The following is a 19000-nucleotide window of genomic DNA, read 5'->3' as shown; positions in this document are numbered from 1 at the left end:
TGCACTCACTCCCTTTCATTTTTTTTCTGCTCATTTTATGCTTTTTTATTTCAACATCTTACCCATTTCAGGTTTCTCCATTTAGGGCTTACCTAAACTGAGGGTTTTTACACTGGTGTGGTAACAACAATGTAGCTGCACAATCACAAACTACTAATGTTAGATATGTTGCACTGGTGCAAAGAATAGCCTGCGCTTGAAAGAAGAGTAAACCACACCAGTGCAAGTCAGCTTTCACTTTTGGTGCAGTGGATCTGCATTAGGGAACAGATAAATGCAGCTACCTTCAGGTAATAACATCAGTGCCAAAATCCCAAACGTAGACAAGCCCTTGCTAAGACTTTCCTGCTCTACCGATTATTTTTAAAGCAATTGTAATGCTCCTGAAAGTTGTATAATCCTTGGGTGAAATTCTGGGCCCCAATCAAGACAATGGGATTTTTCTCATTCCCTTCAATGAAGGCAGGATTTTACCCCTAGATATTACAGTTCTCCTTTGGCCTGCAGTTTGTGTAGTTATTTATGTGTGTGCAAAGTGTGTGTAAAATACTCCATATTAGAACAGCAGTAGTTTTAGACCAGGAGTGGGGAGCCCAGACCCACAGAAAAATCTGAGGCAGCAAGAGAGAGGAAGGGGGGAACAGGAGCTGGTGGGAGCAGGCTTAAAAGCCGGTTTTCCCCAAGCAATGGCTGTGCGATGCCACCTGTCCACCATCCCCATCCCTCTCCTCCCCCTCGCGCGCTGCCTCTATCAGAGGCAGCAGATGGGTATAGGGGAGGCTGCTGCAAAACAGTCTCTGACCACAGCGGGCTGAGGCTGCTCCAGCAGCAACCCCCGTCCGCAGGGGTCGCAGCAGGGAGCTGCTCCCAACCCCATGTACAGGGGCTGCTGCCGCCAAGCAGCCTCTGTTCCCAGCAGACAGGGCGAGGCATGCACAGAGGCTGTTCCAGCAGTAGCTCCTGTCTGTGGCCAGTTCTGGCCACCACAAACGGGTTGGTGCTGGAGCAGACTCTGTTCGCGGTAGACAGGGGTGGCCTCAGCAAACAGGGGCTGCTGAACTCAGTGCAACCTGGGACTGAGCAGTCTCAGCTCGTGCTGGTCCAGGACTCTGCACCTTTGCATTTTAAATACAGGAAGAGCCTGAGCCATAGCGCAGGTGGCTCCTGGAGCCAGCACGAGCTGGGAATACTCAGTCCTAGCTTGAGCCTGCTCCACAAGCTACCCCTGCTGTGGCTTTGCAGAGTAGTCCTTATCAACTAATCATGTAGTCAATGCAATTTGTGTCAACTACACGATTAGCCAGATAACTGCGATTGAACATCCCCAGGCACCCATTCAATCTTTGGAGGACCCAAACTGAGAATGGAATTTAAGAACACACACACTTCTACTCTTGCACAGATGTGCAGTCTGGAAGGATTACAGCTCCCATGTACCAATAAGGGAAAATATACTCATAGGAGGGTTTTTCTAGGCAGCCACTTTCTTTTTTCCGCGGAATGACATAGTGACATCATGAATCATTCTGTGTCCTGCAGCACCTCCCTCCACCCTCAGCCATGTGGCCTCCCCGCATCCCCGTGCTCCAGGGAGCCGGGAACCGTGCTCCAGGGAGCCTCCCCCCATCCCATGCTCCAGGGAGCTGTGGCTTCCCCCTTCACCCCTCTCCTGTGCTCGGAGCCGGGGGAAGAACCATGCAGCCTTTGGCTGGACCTAGGGTTGCCAGGTGTCCGGTATTGACCCAGACAGTCTGGTATTTTCGCCTCCTGTCCAGTTTTTAAAAAAATCAGAAGATACTGGACACCTAAAATGTCCGGTATTTTCTGATTTTTTTTCCCTGCCAGGAGGTGAAAATACCAGATACCTGGCAACCCTATGACACTCAGCAACCGGGCCCAGCTCCCAGGCCCTTCCCCCCAACCCAGCCCCAGGGCCCCTCCCGGACCTTCCTCCCCCAAACCTCCCCTCCTCTCCACTTACCTGGTTCCGCAGGGAAACTCTCTTCCCGCACAGAGTAAGAAAACAAGATGGCTGCCGGCAACAAAAAACCCCAAAGGCTTTAAAGGGGACATGCTTAAAGGGGACATGTTTGTTTTCTTGTATTTTTGTTTTTTGCTTAATAACTGTCTTTTTTTTTTTTTTTTGCACTCAACAATTTTGGTATCCCCCCCTTTTTTCCCCTCAACAGTGGGTGTGTGCGTGTTCAGTATTTTTGGTTAAACCATCTGGCAACCATAGATGGGTCTGATCCAATCCTTCGGCAGCCATGGGGAGAGCCAAGCCCAGCGCGGCTTAGGTCCAGTCCCCTCTGGTGGCCAAGGAAGGGAAAGCCAGGGCCAACAAGGCTTGGGCCCGGCCCCTCCCAGCAGCCGGAGGGAGAGAGTTGGGACTGCTGAGGCTGGAGGGAATGGGAAGAGCCAGGGCTGGTGTGGCTTTGGTCCTGCCTGAAGACTGGGAGCGGCGGGGGGCAGAGCCAGGGCTGGCCCAGCCCGATGGCCGGAGGGCGAGCTGGGGCTGCCTACCTCTAGAGAGAAGGAGGTTTGTGAGTGTAGCGAGCAGGAGGCACAGCCCCCTAGTGACTATGCATTAAAGCCGTGGTCCCTAACACGGTGCCCGCGGGGCATGCGCATTTCCATGCGCCCGCCAGGTGCTCGGGGCTCGCCCGGCCCCGGGCGCGCGGCGCATGGCGGGGGGAGCGCCGGCCCCGGGCGCGCGGCGCATGGCGGGGGGAGCGCCGGCCCCGGGCGCGCGGCGCATGGCGGGGGCCGCCCCCGGGGCGCAAGTGTCCCCGCCCCCTGGCGCCCAGCGGGCGAACGGCCACGCCCCCTGGCGCCCAACAACCTTGAAAGGTTGGGGACCACTGCATTAAAGATTCAGAAACTCATATTGCTTGCTTCAAGTTGTCTCTGTTGCAACGTGTTGTTATTTAGGGGGAGGTTTACTGTGAACATGGACTGATGAGCAGGCAGTGTAACCAAAATTTATTTTCTGTTAGGTGGATAGGAGCCAGAAACAGATGACGCTGTGGAGAAGAGGGGGTGGAAGGCCCGGGGGGGAGGGGGCGGAAGAGACAGGAAATGAGGACAATTTGTAGGGCAAGCCTTGAATTGCTTGTTTGAGAAAAATCTGTGTTTTACTAGCCTCTAGCTGAGAAGAAAAGGGAAAATGGCTCCCTTTTTACCTCAGATTTATGCAGTGTTTCCAGAGATTTGGTGGAACATTTTGGAACTGACAGCACAGATACCCTGACTAGTGAGGGAAAAGAAATACGTGTAATGCCAACGTTATCAACATGTGGATTTTTAGATCAAAAGGATACAAAAGATTGTGGGAGAGCAAAGCGTACACCATGACATGGAGACTGCTTACTACAGGGATGTCTGGGTGGAGAGAGGTGGCCTGCACTGACATCACATTTGTCCACTCTGCAGCGTCTCACCAGGTGACTTGAGATGTTGACATGGTAGTGATTCACTTGGCTGGAAATAATTTGAGCATACATCTCGTACAGATTTGGACTGCATAAGAGATCTGTATCCAGGAACAGAGAGTGTTCTTGGATTTGGCAGCGTATCTAACTGCTACAGCAACAATATGAAAGCTATTAATAAGTGCTGGAAGAACATTAATCAGAGGAGAATTCATTGGAGGGTTCTGGTCTGCCTCACCAGCAATTTTACTGCATGGCATAAAAACAAGGTCTGACACCACTGTTTCTTGGAAGTGGGGTACATCAAAGGATCTTTCTCTCAAACATGAAACCATCAGCATTTTGAAACAGAGAGGCTGTTTGTGATATCTCTCACCCGCCCTGCTACAAACATTACCCTTCAAACATCAGAACGTAAGAATGGCCATACAGGCCAGACCAATGGTCCTTCTAGCCCAGTGTCCTGTCTTCTGAGTGGCCAATGCCAGGTGCTTCAGAGGAAAACATCACAACAGGCAATTAGGGAGCAATCCATCCTCTGCTGTCCATTCTCACCTACTGGCAGTCAGAAGTGAGGAACACCCTGAGTATGGGTTCACATCCCTGACCATCTCTTGACTAATAGCGATTAATGGATCTATCCTCCATGAAGTTATCAAGTTATTTTTTGAACCCAGTTTTTAGTTTTGGCCCTCACAACATCCACTGCAACGAGTTCCATAGATTGACCGTGTGTTGTGAGAAGTAGCATATCCTTTTGTTTACTCTAAACTTGCTGCCTATTAATTTCATTAGGTGACCCCTGGTTTTTGTGTTATGTGAAAGAGTAAACAACACTTCAGGCCCGTACACAGGAATTTGGGGGGGGGGTTGCTTTTTTTGTAAATGTGAACCACAAGGGTGTGAATGCACAGCCTACGGTCCCCCAAGTAAGCAGGGAAATCAGCCCCAGCCTTACCCAGCAAGCCAGAGCATGGGGAAGGGAGGCTCAGTCAGCTTGCCACTCCTGCCTTCCCATGGCCGGACAGAGCATGCTTACTAGTGGGAGCAATGGAGGGGGGGGTGCTTTCACGCACACTCCCCCCCCCATGTATGAGCCTGCACTTCCTTACTCATTCTCTCCACAGCATTCATGATTTTAGACCACTATCATCTGCCCCCTCCATTGTCTCTTGTCCAAACTCAAAAGTCTCCCTTTTTTTAAAAGCTCTCCTCGTACAGAAGCCATCCCTAATCATTTCTGTATCTTCTATATCTTTTCCATTTCTAATGCATCTTTTGTACAACCCATTCACACTCTCTCTCTCTCTCTCACACACACACACAGAAGTTTGTCCATCACTACTAAAGGACAAAAAGGAAAGAAAAAAAAGGCTGTCTATGCCACTTGCCAATGGAAATTAACTGCATGCCCTTAAGGGTCAATCAGTATTTTAGGTTTTAAGTGTACATACACTAAACAGTGGAGGCAGTAGTTAGGCCTGTTTAGGAAAGGTGTACTGATTGGTGATATGAGGTCATGTGTGGATTACTTGGAAGTGTGTGACAGACCCATGATTAGAATATGAGGAGATCTAGGTTTTGCACCATCAGAGGGCTGTGAGCAAAAGCAAGAACTCCATGCATACCTTCAGGATCCAGTATACCTCATTATAATGCAGATTTGTGCACTAGGCACAGAGGTTTTATTACAAAGGGTATTGTCACTAGTGAGCTGGGATACGAGAGTAGTCTAATCACTTATAGTTTCCATGCACTCCAGGAAAAGTGACTGTGGTCGGTGTCAGCTATACTGAATGGTTGAAGCAGTAATTATCTCTGTATGGCAGAGGTGTTTTGGCAAGATCTGCAGATTACTTGGAGATGCATGACAAAGCAATGACTGTGATGTGTGATCTATGTTTTTCATCCTCTCATTGAGTGAGGAAGGGGAAATAGTGCATGAGTAACTTCAGGATCCAGTATGCATCACTTCTACGGAGAAGTGAGCAGGTTACGTTGGTAGCAGGGCATAGGACTTTCATTACAAAGGATATTGTCAGCAGTGAGGTAGAATATGAGAGGACTGTAATGCTTTAATGACAGTTCAGTGAAAGAGTAGGTTGAAATGGTAACCTGTGAGTAGATGTAAGGGAGTTGTTAAAGGCTGTTAAGTGGTTCTTAAATTTCACACGTTAGTCTTTCTGGGAAGTTAGCTAAGTATGAGAGTGAGCTCCAGGATCTTTGACCCTCCTGAACTTTTCAGTTCACACTGGCTTTTGGCATATGTACTATCTGCATATTGCTTAAGGAGGGTAGAAGGAAGATGGTGTGGGAAACCTTCTCTCCCTCCCCTTCTTTTTTATCCTTTAGTGCAGTGTTTCCCAATTGGTGCTCTGGGGAAACCTGGGGTTCCGCGGAGCAAAACTAGGGGTTCTGCGAGGAGCCGGCACTCCCCTGACCCCTCTGAAAAAGAGAGCCAGCCAGCCAGCTAGCGAGCGAGCAGAGGCATGGGCAGCGAGTTGTGTGGGCTCGTGGTGCCCATGCTCCAGAAATATTTGGAGCTGGAGCGGGTCCCACCCCTGTGCGTCTCTCCCCCATCCCCGTCCCCATCCCGGTCCCGTCCCTGCCGTGCGCAACCTTTTCTGAGCTCCCCCTTGCTGCCTGCTACTGCCCTGTGCAGCGCGCTCAAATCAGCGGGTGGGGAGACGCCCGGACGTGACATAACGTCACGGCCCAGGATTTTAAATCTGCTGGGCGCTGAGTTGCTGGTTCCGAGTCCGGGGACAGAGCACAGACTCTGGCCCCGCAAAGTGGAAGGCAGAAGGTACGGGAGAGGGAGGGTAGGGGCTTGTGCAGAGGGGAAGGGCTGGGTGAGGAAGGTGCTTGTGCAGAGGCGGAGGGGACGGGGAAGGCACCAAAGGGACAGAGGTGGAGGAGAGACAAATGGCAGGGGACCAAGTGCAGACAATGAGGAAAAAGGCAGGAGGGGAGGTGTCAATGGGAGGGGGAGAGGGTAAGGGTATTGGGGACTAGAGGGAGGAGGGGGAGGTGCTGGGAGAAGGCTTGAAAGAAGGGGTGGGCATGAGGAAGGCCGGGATGGAGCAAGTCATGTGAGAGGGCACAGGGGCATGAGGGGAATGGGGGCAGAGGGTGGTGAGGGATGGGCATCAGGGAAAAAGGGGGCAAAGGGAACAGGGGAAGTGAGGGAAGGGGGAGGCACCAGGAGGGTGCAGGGGTAAGAGAAGGTGCAGGTGCCAAGGGATTCTGGGGGTGAAGCAGAAGGGCAGACACCTGCAGGGGAGGGACCAGCACCAGAGGAGAGACGCAGGGCAGGTTTATAGAGGGAGGTGTTAGAGGGGATGAGGAGGAGTAGCTCACATGATCAGAGTGGGGCTACTGGAGGAGTGGGCACAAGGAGGAGAGAAGGGCTGGTGGAGGGGGGTAGGTTGCAGGAGGGCTGAGGACAGTGAGAAGGGCAGGAGTCAGGACAGCAGAGGATGGTGAGGAGTGGGGGGGGGGGAGCAGCAGGCACCAGGGGAGCTGACATGGCAGCAGAGGGAGAAGGTAGAGGTTTAAAAATATTTATTAATAACTTGGGCGGCACATCCAAACAAGCCACATTAACTTAGTACTGGTGCACAACACAAAATTCATTTTGCTCATGGGAGGAAACTCTTAGGCTATGTATACACTGGTTGTTTCTTGCTCAAGAACATCTTGTGCAAGAGTTCTTGTGCAAGAACACATCCACACTGCCATGTGCGAGCTGTGCTTTTGCACAAGAGCATCTATGGCAGTGTGGACGCTCTCTTCCCCGAGAAAGTGCCAATGGCCATTTTAGCCATAGGGCTTTCTTGCTCAAGAAATTCATGTTGCCTGTCTACACTGGCCTCTTGTGCAAGAATAGTTGCGCAAAAGGGCTTAATCCTGAGCAGGACCATCGTAGTTCTTGCGCAAGAAGCCCTGATTTCTTACATTAGAACATCAGTGTTCTTGCGCAAGAACACACGGCCAGTTTAGACAGGCAGCAAATTTTGGCTCAAGAGCGGCCGCTTTGGCGCAAGATCGTGCCAGTGGAGAGACAGCCTGGTTCAGCAGTTTTGGGAGCTTGGAGGAGGTGCAGGGAAACAGGGCTCAGCTGTGCTGTGGGGGAGGCATGCATGGAACCAGTGCAGGGCTCAGCTGGGCTGAGGTGGATGGGGGAGGGCATACAGAACAGACGGGCAGCTCAGCTGGGCTGTGAGGGGCTGCAGGAAACTGGTGCTGCACTCCCTTGGATTGTGGGGGATGGTTTTGGGGAAGGTGCAGGGAACCAGCAGGGGTGGGCAGCTCAGTTGGGTTGCAGGGGATAGAGGTGCAAAGAAGCCTAGTGGGGAAGAGGGGGAAACCAGGAGCCCTGAAATGACCTCCCCTGGTCCAAAAATTCCTCATCTGGGACCAGTCAGATCCAGAGGGTGCCAGATCAAGGAGGTCCAACTCCTACTCAAGTCCGCTTCTTGCACCCTACCCCCAATCTGCTCCTGGTCCCTCCCCCTGGCCAGACACCCTACATCCAGCCTGCTTCTGGCACCCTACCACCACCCAGACCTTGACCCCTTCCGCCTCCCACCTCCTTCCCAGATCCTGCACCCCCATCCCTATCCCGCTCCTTGGCAGCCCTGCCATCCACCCTAGCACCACCCTGGCCCCAGCACCTTGCCTCACACCCCAGGACTCAGCACCACCCTGGCTCTGGCCCCAGCACTCTGCCATCCACTCTAGCACCCAGCAGCACCCTGTTCCTTGTCCCAGCACCCTGCCAGTCACCCTAGTGCCCAGCAGGACCATGTCCCTGACCACAGCACCCTGCCACCTGCCTGCCCTAGCACCTTGCCCCAGCACCCTGCAACCTGAGCCAGCATCCTTCCACCCAGCAGCACCTTCTCCCCAGCCCCAGCTCCAGCACCCATTAGCACTCTGTCCCCTACCCCTACCAGCGCATTTGGGACTACATTGGTGAGGCTTAGGCGTTTTTGGAGGAGTTTTTTTTGTTTTTCGCATCTCACTTGTGTGGCCCCAACTGACTTTTCTGTGGGTCAGTGACCTTTGACTCAAAACAGGTTCCTCACCGCTCTCATAAATAAAGACAATGCTAAAACCTTTTGAGTTTGACATATTTTATTTTAAAAATGAAGCCCCCAATTGGGACCAAACCCCCATTTCACTGCAGCATCATAACACTCCTGCACCACCTGACCCCAAATCTGAGCCTATCATACACTGGAACCCCCTGTCCTGAGCCTCTTACATCCCCAAACTCCTGCATCCCACATCCTCAGTCTTCTGCCACAACACTCCTGCACGATCCACACATCACAAATCTGTGTCCTGATCCCATCATACTCACAGCCTCCTTGCCCTGAGTCCCTCACATATCCAGCCCAAACTCCTGCACCCTCACATCCACAAGCCCTGGCTTGCTCAGCACCCCAACCTTCCACCTGAGCTCAACACTCCCCAGCCAACAGCCCCTTCTCCTGCATCCAAATTCCCTCCCAGAGCTTGTACTTCTCACCTCTTTCCACATCCAAATCCCTCATTCCCACCCCACACCTCACTCTTACTAGGTTGAGACAGGTATAAGGGCTGGGGATAGCCAGTGATGGAGAGGAGGGGAACAGAGCAGATGCGGCCTCATGGAAGGGAGTTGGAGGCGGGTCTCGGGGAAAGAATATGATTTTCATGAATTGGTGGGTCCCTTTCTCCCCCCCCCTTTTTTTTGCTTGACAAACCTAGGGGTTCCTTGAAATTCTGAAAAGCTGAAAAGGGTTCCTCAGCCAAATAAAATTGGGAAACACTGCTTTAGTGGTGTTAGATGGAATTACGTGGGCAAGAAGTGTTTTGTAAAAGGCGATAAAGAGCTTGTGCCTTTCAACAATTGTAGGATTGGCAGAATGAAGGGGTGGGTGGGTGGGTGGGTGGGGGTGTGTGTGTGTGTGTGTGTGTGTGTGTGTGTGTGTGTGTGAGAGAGAGAGAGAGAGAGAGAGAGAGAGAGAAAGAAAAAACAGGGCATAACGGGGCATTGCTTGAAAAAGGGCAGAATTATAAGGTTGCCTGGGCAATCTTCACTGCATTGCATAGTTTTCAGAAGACTGAGTTTTGCTCAGCTCAGCATTCCATAAAGGAATAGCGTGCCACACCAAGCAACTCTAAACTGTGAGGCTGTGTCTACACTGGCGCGATCTTGTGCCAAAGCAGCCACTTTCGCGCAAAAACATGCTGCCTGACTACACTGGCGGGGAGTTCTTGCGCAAGAACACTGACGTTCTAATGTGTGAAATCAGTGCTTCTTGCGCAAGAACTATGATGCTCCCGCTCAGAAATAATCTCTCTTGCGCAACTGTTCTTGCGCAAGAGGCCAATGTAGACAGGCAACATGAATTTCTTGCGCAAGAAAGCCCGATGCCTAAAATGGCCATCAGAGCTTTCTTGCGCAAGAGAGCGTCTACACTGGCACGGATGCTCTTGCGCAAAAGCACATGCCAGTGTAGATGCTCTCTTCTGCAAATACTTTAAAACAAGAACTCTTGCGTTAAAGAGTATTTACACAAGATAATGCCAATGTAGACATAGCCCTAGGTCCCTTTTTTTTTGGGGGGGGGCCAATGAATTCTATATAGTATGGCAGAGCTCCGGTCATACCCCTGGGTCCTGCGCTGCCTGGCGGATTTTTGGTATGCCTCAGGCTCATGGTGACCCTTCTACTCTGCTTCTTGCTTCTCTCAGAGGCAAGAGTTCGCCTCTTAGGGTATGTCTAGACTACAGGGTTTTGTTGACAGAAGTTTTGTCAACAGATACTGTCGACAAAGCTTCTGTCGACAAAGAGCATCTAGACTACATCCAGTTCTGTCGACAAAGCAAGCCACTTTTCGACATAACAGTGTGGACGCAAAGGACAGTGTAGATGCAATAATGCCTTCTATCAACAGAACTCTGCCAACAAAAGGCGTTATTCCTCGTAGAATGAGGTTTACAGACGTCGACAAAACTCCTGAGTTTTGTCTACATTATGTCGACATAACTCAAAGGCAGTGTGGACGCAGGTATAGTTTTGTCGACAAAAGTCCACTTTTGTCAACAAAACCCTGTAGTCTAGGCACACCCTTAATGAGTCAATTTCATCATAGGCAAGTCACTAGTTAAAAGGGGAAAATCCTTCTATGAACCAAAAAGTCCCCTCTCTCTGGTGGCAGCCCACTGGTTATAAGGGGAACCTGGTCCTACTCATTTACTCCGTCTTCTGGCCCTGGGCCCTAGGTAGCAGCCCTTAGTGGGGCTTTTGCCCTTATCCCCACTTCTCCAAACGCTCCCCTGGTACTCTCTTCCAGGCATCTAGGAGAAAACCTCTCCTGCTTGCAATCTCTGGTTTGTCTTCACTCTGCACTTCCTCCTTGTCAGTCAATCCCTCTTCTCCTTTCCCCTGCCTTACCTGAGGGGGAAGCCTTTTATGGTGGACCAGCAGGCCCTAACTGGCTTCAGTGTCCAATTAGCCTGCTCCTGCAGGCCAGCTCTTAATGAGTCCCAGGTGCCCACTTGTCTAAATTGCTAAGAGTAGTCTCTGGTAGCCTACTCAGTGAACAGGAACCCACTCATCCAACATAACTCCACTAAACTCCTGCAGCCCTACTGCCTCTGGTCTGCCACAATAGATTCTTATCTGAAGCTCATCACTGAAGCATCTGAGCACTTTTTCTCAGCTACTAATGTCTTGGGAAGAAGTTGAACTGTATCCTAACTTCATATGCCCTGGTGATTATACCACTTGCCCCGTATCTGTCTGCCTCCACTTGCTTTAGGTTTTTTCCTCCTCTTCTTTCTTCTCCCCTTCCATGTGTTAGATTTTTTCCTTTAATCGGCTAAAGAACAATTTAGAGGAAAGATGTAAGAGCATATTGCTTGCAGAGGGGGAAAATGCAGATCAGTGTTCTTAAATGTCATCACATAATGAAAAAAATACAACAGGGCCAAATTGTACCCTCTTTCAGATGTAACAGAAGAGGGAGAAATGTAAAAAACTAGATGAGGTTTGCTTCTTGGAGTTTCCAGCTAGCTATCCTCTGAAGTGGAAGAGGGCTTTTGAGGAGCAGGAAAAGGGCTAGAGGGTGCCAGGTTCACAATATCACACAGCAGGGATTTTCAGGGAACCAGAATTTACATTAAGTTCCACTAATGGTAGGCCAAAGGAGATATGAGGAAATAACTAGTTTTATGGTTGTCTAGCCATTCCAGAAATAATTGTTTCAGGTTGACCCAAAACAAAACAACAAAAATCAAAGCATTTGGTAATTAAGAATCAAAAATAGTTTGCGGTTAAATAAAACATTTTAATTAGACTGAGGATTTTTATGCATTACATTTTAATACAACTGAAGGAAATTTCAAATGAAAAGTTTTCTTAAATTTAAAATGTCAAAGTTTCATTTCAAAATGTAGAAACAAAAAGCTTTGATTTTTTTTCTAAGGTTTTTTTTTTTTTTTTAAGTACTTTTTCCTGACCAAAACAATTTAGTGAAATTGACACACAAAAAAAAATCACAAAATGTTTTGGTTGACCCAAATCTGTATATTTTATGCACAAAAAACTGGCTGAAAATTTTCATGCAGCTCTATACTCAACCCCCTTAATCCTCTGACTTCTCCATCAGTCATGGCAGTATGGCACTCCCTGCTAGCCAAACATCCCGGGCCTTCTCTCAGATGGGTGAAGACATGGAGCCCACATTAATAGAGATTCAAATGCATTACTCAGACACAGATATCTGCTTGAATATCAGTGGAGTTTGGGGAGGAGTGAACTTTGGAGAATAGCTCCTCCCCGCATAAATGCAACCTGACCTTCACTCACCTGACTAATCTCAGACCATAGAATTTCAGCAAAGGGACTTCCACGAGGTTCCAGAGACTGGAGGAAGAAAAAAGGGCTGCCACTCTTGCTTCCTGCTTTACCCTATGCAAAATCCAGCCCATCAGTCTGCAGAAGCAGGTTTAACAAGTGGCCCTATATTAACTAAACTATATTAATTCATCATTTATTTTGTACTAGTACATTTACCTGGCATTCCTTGGGTCATTAAGGAGGGCCTCAGGGAAGGAGCTGAAGGGGGTGCAGGAGTCAGGGCAGGGGCTCAGGACTCAGTTTGGGGGGCAAGGAGGGGCTTATTGCAAGGAGTGGTGTGTGCAGGAGGCTGGCTGATCCCTGGGGCAGGCCAGAGCAAGGGGGGCCATGCTGCCCAGCTGCTGGCTCCCCAGGGTAATAAGGGCCATGCTGCCTACCCGCCAGCCCACCAACAGAGGAACCTTACCTATGTATGACAGTCAGCCACTTCCAGAGCCCCAATCCCAGTCACCCATTCTTTTACCAGTGTGCCTGCCCCCGTGATCATTCTGCAGTATAACTGTTCCTGCTAGCAGACCTCTCCCTTCGTGTTTTATGAGAAAATAATATTCCAGGCAAATCCCATTGTCCTGGCACAACCAAACCCTGACCTTGCTTTAAATTATAAGAAGAACAAGCTACATACCAAATTTGGTGGTCCTAGCTCTTACCATTTAGGAGGAGTTCTTGAACAGACTCACAAATAGGCAGGCACACAAACTCTCACAAATATATAGCAGATATAAATGTTTTGTATTTAATTCGTATGGTGTTTTCTTGCAGTATGTTTTAGTATTTGGGTGATCAGTTTTCATTTTGATATAAATGATGTATTTAAAAGGGCTTTAAACTTTTGTTTTATATTGAAAATAGGTGTTGAGTTGAATTTTAATCGAACAAATCTGAACAGGCCATATTCAGTCACAAAGAACTTGATGTACAACTAATCCAAACTGGGTACCTGCCACTTCCCTAATAACAAGCAACATTTTGTAACTTAGGGATACGGAAAATTAAAGGAAACTGCTATTGTACTGCAGAAATTAAAATGGTAAAAAGAGTCTAAGATCACAGAAAGGCAAAAATGTGGCCTAATCCCTTTTAAAATAATGTGAATAACTAAAATGGTGTCATCTTTACCAGAGAATGTTAGCTTTTGTTATTAAAAATGGACATCACATTGAAACAGGTATTCTTCATTAGATTATTAGCAGATATAGCTCACAAATCTGAGCAACAAATGAGCTAGCCACTTTATTTGTTTTGTTAGTTTTCTTTGCTAACGTATGAAAAGATAACTCAAGAATTTAGATTTTTTTAAAAAAAGGTCTTGGAAATTGGAAGCCTGATATACAATGTTTTTGGAAAGTTTATTGGTCTGAATATTGAAATAATAGTATCTCAGCTGTAGGATTTCAACGACTTGGAATTTGGCTTGTGGAAAAGAGAACATTTTTTCTCCAAAGCAAGCAACTTTAGGGCTAGACCCAAAGCCCAAAGAAAGCAACAAGACTTGACTTTGCACTGACTTCTCTGGACTTTGGAGTCAAGCTTTCTTTATTTAGGGGACATTTTATACAATAGCATTCTCATGACTAGTTGAATATACATTTTCAGTAATTTTGTTTAAGAATTTGAAAAAAATCTTGCTATATAGTAAACTGAATTAATCACCACATGCTTCTTTAGATCTCTCACTTCACAGGAGATTTACACTAATGAGCTAAATAACAAGTTTTGCACAGTTCAGGTAGCTGTCAGTTTTCATACTTCTGTAGTGCTACTCAATGCCAAACCCAGGGACAGTATCTATTAGTAATGGCCAGCCACACAAAAGCTATGTTAAATGTTATGAGCCAAATTCTTCCCATGCTTTACACATAAGGAACCAACGTGGAGGACACAGCTGGGGAGATGGGTTAGCACCTACACAATTAAAATACAACGGGGAGGGGAGCAATGTGTGTTTCCACCTCTCCCTTCCCTATGTTTTGGCCCCCCACAATATTTCACAGAGGTGAGAGTAGGACCCAGAGGAAGGATTGGAGTGGCTGATGGCGGAATGTGATATCAGGCTGGCAGGAAAGGAGGCAGCCGTAGCAACTCTCCACTATTAACCTTCCAGCCACTCTGGCAAGACACTGGATCAGGGGTGGGACAGAAGCACATGCACCAGCCACCAGGTCAGTGGACAAGGCACAGCACCTGGGCAGAGAGGAAGCACAGAGCAGTGGGCAACAGCAACCAAAAAAAACCTGCTATAGAAGCAGCAGCAGAAACTACCAGGATGCCCCTTCCCAGCCAGCTTCCTCCTAGGGATGTAATAGAGTAGTCAATTAACTGATTAGGCATTTAAAGCATATTAGGAGCCAGGCGGCCAAGCATCCAGGTTCAGTTCCGGCTCGTACCAGGTCCGGGAAGCTTAGCCCTCCTCCCGCTCCCCACCACAGGGGTAGCTGCCAAACCACACTGCTGCCTCTGACTGGAGCTAGTTTTTAAACTAGGTCCTGCCTGGTACCCTACATCAATACAGAGGCAGCAGCACAGAGTGGCAGGAAGCTCCTCGGGAGTGGGGCCGGAGAGCATTGTCTACTGGCCCCACCATGGGGACTACAGAATAGTCAAGTAACCAATAAGAATTCTTGAAGTTAATCGATTATTCAGTTAACTGATATTTAACATCCCTAGTTCCTCCACACCCAAGTTCCGTCAAGTCTCAATAGCTCTCTTAATTCTCCTCTCCCACATTCACAGAAAGCTTCCACTTGCTGTATGGAACCTCCACACAATCCGGAGGTCCTGTGTAAAATCTGCCATGTTACTGGATCTAGCTGGAACAAGTAGTGTTCTAAGCACTCAAAGCTTGTTCTGGCACCACAGACAGAACTGAATAGAGTTCTCAAGCCAGACTATCACCCTGATAAACAGCAAGGAAATACATTTTTCCAATACAAAATTGCAAAGTATGTCTCAAAGCATTGTACAAAAATGGATAAGCATTAATATGTCAATTTTCCATATAGAGAAACTGAGACACAAAGCTGCTAAGTGATTTGCTCAAGATCACCCAATATGCCAGTGTCAGAACTGGGAATAAAATCAAAGTGTCTTCACTCCCAAGTCTGTGTTTATGTCACAAGACCTGTATTTCCCAGAATGTGAGTTGTGATACACAAGACCATCCCACTTTGAGCAACAAAACCTTATCCTCAAATCTGAGAGGCCAGTTGCCAAGTTGCAATGCCCAGAGGACAGAGCTGAGCTCAGCCAGCCCTTCAGGACAAGTGTCACTGCAGAGTGAATGCAAGGTGAGCTCAGTTTGCAATCCCGCACTCTCATGAGCCTTCCAGAACTTGGGGACAGCACTCCATTCCAACCCAAACCAAAGGGCGCTGCACCATTTACAAGTTTGGGAACCACTGCATTATGCCACAGCTGCCTTGGCATTATTTGTAACATGGTTCAACCCTGTCTACACTACAGAAGTAAACTGAAGTTTAACTGTGCCAGTCCCTACTAAGAGATAACTATATCCGAGACCATGGGTTTTGATAATATAGAAGGAATCCTCAGTCCATAAACACCATGAAAATGTAAAATTCGGGGCATGAGTCATTTCTCAATTATACTATTAGAAGTTATTTCAGATTTACTTCTGACTTGCAGTGGTATAAGATTGGGTAGAGAATAAGGCAAACCACTGAAGACACCTTGTATTTATATAGGCTTGCCTACAGCAAAATATCCCAGGTAAGATTACGCACAAATAATACAAAAAGAACTCCGCAAGTGGATCAGCAAACTTCAAATAATCCTTTGGAATTTATAATAAGGGTGGAGAGGGTTGGAATATGACTTCCCCCAACCAGAGTAGTTTTTTTAAAGACAGGTTTTTTAAATCTAACTTCTACTCAAGATCTCATCTCAGAATAGCTAAAATATTCTGCTAAAGTTAGTTAACAAGGATGACATTGAAAAAATATTGTTTGGTCACCCATTCAACTCACAAACAGGACAGCTCCTCAGACACATTTTTTAATCCATCTCTACACTGAATGAGACAGCATTGCTTTTCAAATTATAAACCTAAGGTTCAGAATGTGAATTGATGCAAGATGCTATCTTGTTTTTATATTAATGTTTATTTAATGAAGAAACTGATGAACCTATGGTGTGGCATGCTGGTTAATATCGACTTTATCACCCTATACCCCAAACCCTGCCCCCACACTTTCTTTCCAAAAGTTCTCTGCATCAAATTCCGTCACATTGACTGCATTTTTAATTTGATCATGTTTATAGTATTTACCTCTAGCATAACTGTTGCAAATTATGCCACTTCAGTGACACTAATACAGTCTATACTGGGAGCTTGCAGAGTTACAAAATGGCATCAGAAATTAAAGAATGATTTCCCCATCATAGAGGGGTGAAAAGAGGAAAAATGAAAGAGAACATACAGCACACACACAGCAAATTATGTTGTGTGAGAGTTTTGGAATCTCCCAATAATATCACCTTCCAGTCCTGTTAAGAAGATTAGAAGTCTGCATAGTTCACACTGAAAATAAATGCTTTTCTAAATGAAAATTATTCTTGATAGCTAAAGTTTTGGTTTACAGTTTCCCTAAACCACAGTATTTACCTTCTATCCTCCTGTTCAAGTTACAAGATATGAAAACAAAAATTACTACTAGTTTGTTTGTTTTTTGAAATAGCAAACTAAGTTGTCCAGTTGATGTTCTCAGACCAAAACCTTGTGCATTTAAACAGAGAAAACTTTCAATAAACAATTATCTAAATAGAACACCCAATAATGTTTGGATACGTTAATTGTGTACTTTCTGACTCAGTGCTTTGTCTAAATGACAAAAGCCTCTGCTTTGAAGTGAGTTTAGCTATATGAACATATTACTCATTTCAAGATCAGAATCTTTCACATTGTATCTCAAGCACTTGTTCAGTCATTTTAGCCATTTAAATTATACCCTGGTGTTTATCTGCTACAGTGACACAACACTCTTCCAGTTTTATTCTACAGCAAAGTTAAAGTCTTCACATTGGCTTCTTTTCTTAAATGTATGCTTATTTTGGTTATCCACATTATTTGTATGAGATCCTATTTTATCACTTACAGCATGAAAATCAATTACAACTTTAAAACGTTAAATTGAATAATCATACTTTACACATGTGAGGATCTCAAACCACTTCATGAAAGTGTTTTAATGAACAAGAAGGCTTTAAAATAAGAGTCTTAAAAACATAACAAATGACATCAGATCCGGAGTCACATCCTGGGATCAACACAGCACCAGCCACATTGCAGACACCTGTTTAATTGGGAACTCGAACACAAAGATCTCGAGAACATTAACAAATACAACAAACAAGGAACCCAAAAGAACCCATGATCCAAGCCAAGTCTTGGAGCTAGTGAAAACGCCCCCGGACCCAATGAAATCCACCAGGCAGCCGACAGCCAGAAATGAATCTCTGCTGCGCTACTTCAACCACAACTACGAAGCCCCAAAGGCAGAGCGCACAAAGTACTCGGGACCCGCTCGGGCTCCAGCCAGCCCCAAGCCCTCTCCCACGGTTCAGCTGGCTCCGGCGTTTCTCGGGCTGCGCCTTTCCCCGCCCTCGCAGCTGGCGCCCGAGCGCCTGCCCCCAGCTCCACGCTCCTCTGGAAGCGCCGCGGGTGCGAACAGCACTGTCCGTGGCAGAGCCGGGCTCTGTCCCTGGCGAGCCCCGTGCTGTGCAGTGACTCAGCCCCCCTGAGGGAGGCGAGCTCGGAGCAGCGCTGCCCCAGGTTAGCCGAGCAGGGGAGCTGGGAGCCAGCCACGGGCGCCTGACACTGACCCACGCGGTACAGCGCTCGGCCGCGCCCCGGGCTGAAGTTCACCCCCAACCGCGGGTGGCGGGACACACACACCCCCCCAGGGAGGGCGGCAGGTGAGGGCAGCCCGTGCGCCCGCGGGGCGAAGCGGGAGGCAGCGGCCGCGGCGGGCTCCCGGGGACACTCACCCCATGTCTCGGCACTTGTCCCCGGCGGCGCCCGCGGGGTTCTCGCCTCTGTCCCCGGCGGGCGCGGGGCGAGTCCCAACTTCACACATGCGGCCGCCGGCTGCCCGCGCGCTCAGCTCCTGCGCATCCCGGGCCGGCCCCGGCGGCGGCTGCAGCGAGTCTCCCGAGAGCCGGGCGTGCGGCGGCGGCGGCTTCTCCCTGTGCCTGCTCGGCAGCGGCAGCAGCCGTCCTGCTCCTCCTCCTCCCCTTACATAACCTCCTCTCCCGGCGGCGGGGGCAGCGACCAGCCTCCCGCCGACACTGCGCCGGGAGCCGGGGGGTTCGCCGGGAAGCTCCCTCGCACCGCGAAGCCGGGGGCGGAGGCGAGTCCCCACCTGGTTGGCGCAGCCGCCTCCCACCACAGGCGGGGCGGCGGGCAGAGCCACACGCTGCTGGCCATGCTCCCCCTGCAGCGGCTGGCCGGGGCGCCCTCCCCAGGAGGCAGCGCCCCCTGCCGCCACATAAGGTCCTGCCCTGAGCGCTCACCCTACTTGCTTTGCGCTAGGAGGGCTTGGATCAAAGGAACCTGGAGCCAATCCCGTCCAGAGCCTCGCTTTGCGGAGGGAGCGCAGCACTGGCCCCAGCATCCCAAGACTCAGAGAGAGAG

At 48.7% G+C, this 19000-nt stretch overlaps 1 protein-coding gene across 1 annotated transcript in view; it reads right to left on the bottom strand.

Moving 5' to 3' along the window:
* HOMER2 (homer scaffold protein 2) overlaps positions 1-18797 on the bottom strand; it is a 129260-nt gene extending 110463 nt beyond the window's left edge. The window contains exon 1 of the mRNA XM_075897142.1: positions 18355-18797. Within this exon, the coding sequence (XP_075753257.1) occupies positions 18355-18443 (89 nt within the window). The 5' untranslated portion in view covers positions 18444-18797. The remainder of the gene's footprint in view (positions 1-18354) is intronic.
* Positions 18798-19000: the final 203 nt, after the last annotated feature.

The sequence above is a fragment of the Pelodiscus sinensis genome, chromosome 14 (assembly GCF_049634645.1).
Source record: "Pelodiscus sinensis isolate JC-2024 chromosome 14, ASM4963464v1, whole genome shotgun sequence".
In the NCBI taxonomy this organism is placed as follows: Eukaryota; Metazoa; Chordata; order Testudines; family Trionychidae; genus Pelodiscus; species Pelodiscus sinensis.
This window is presented reverse-complemented; position numbering and strand designations above follow the sequence as displayed.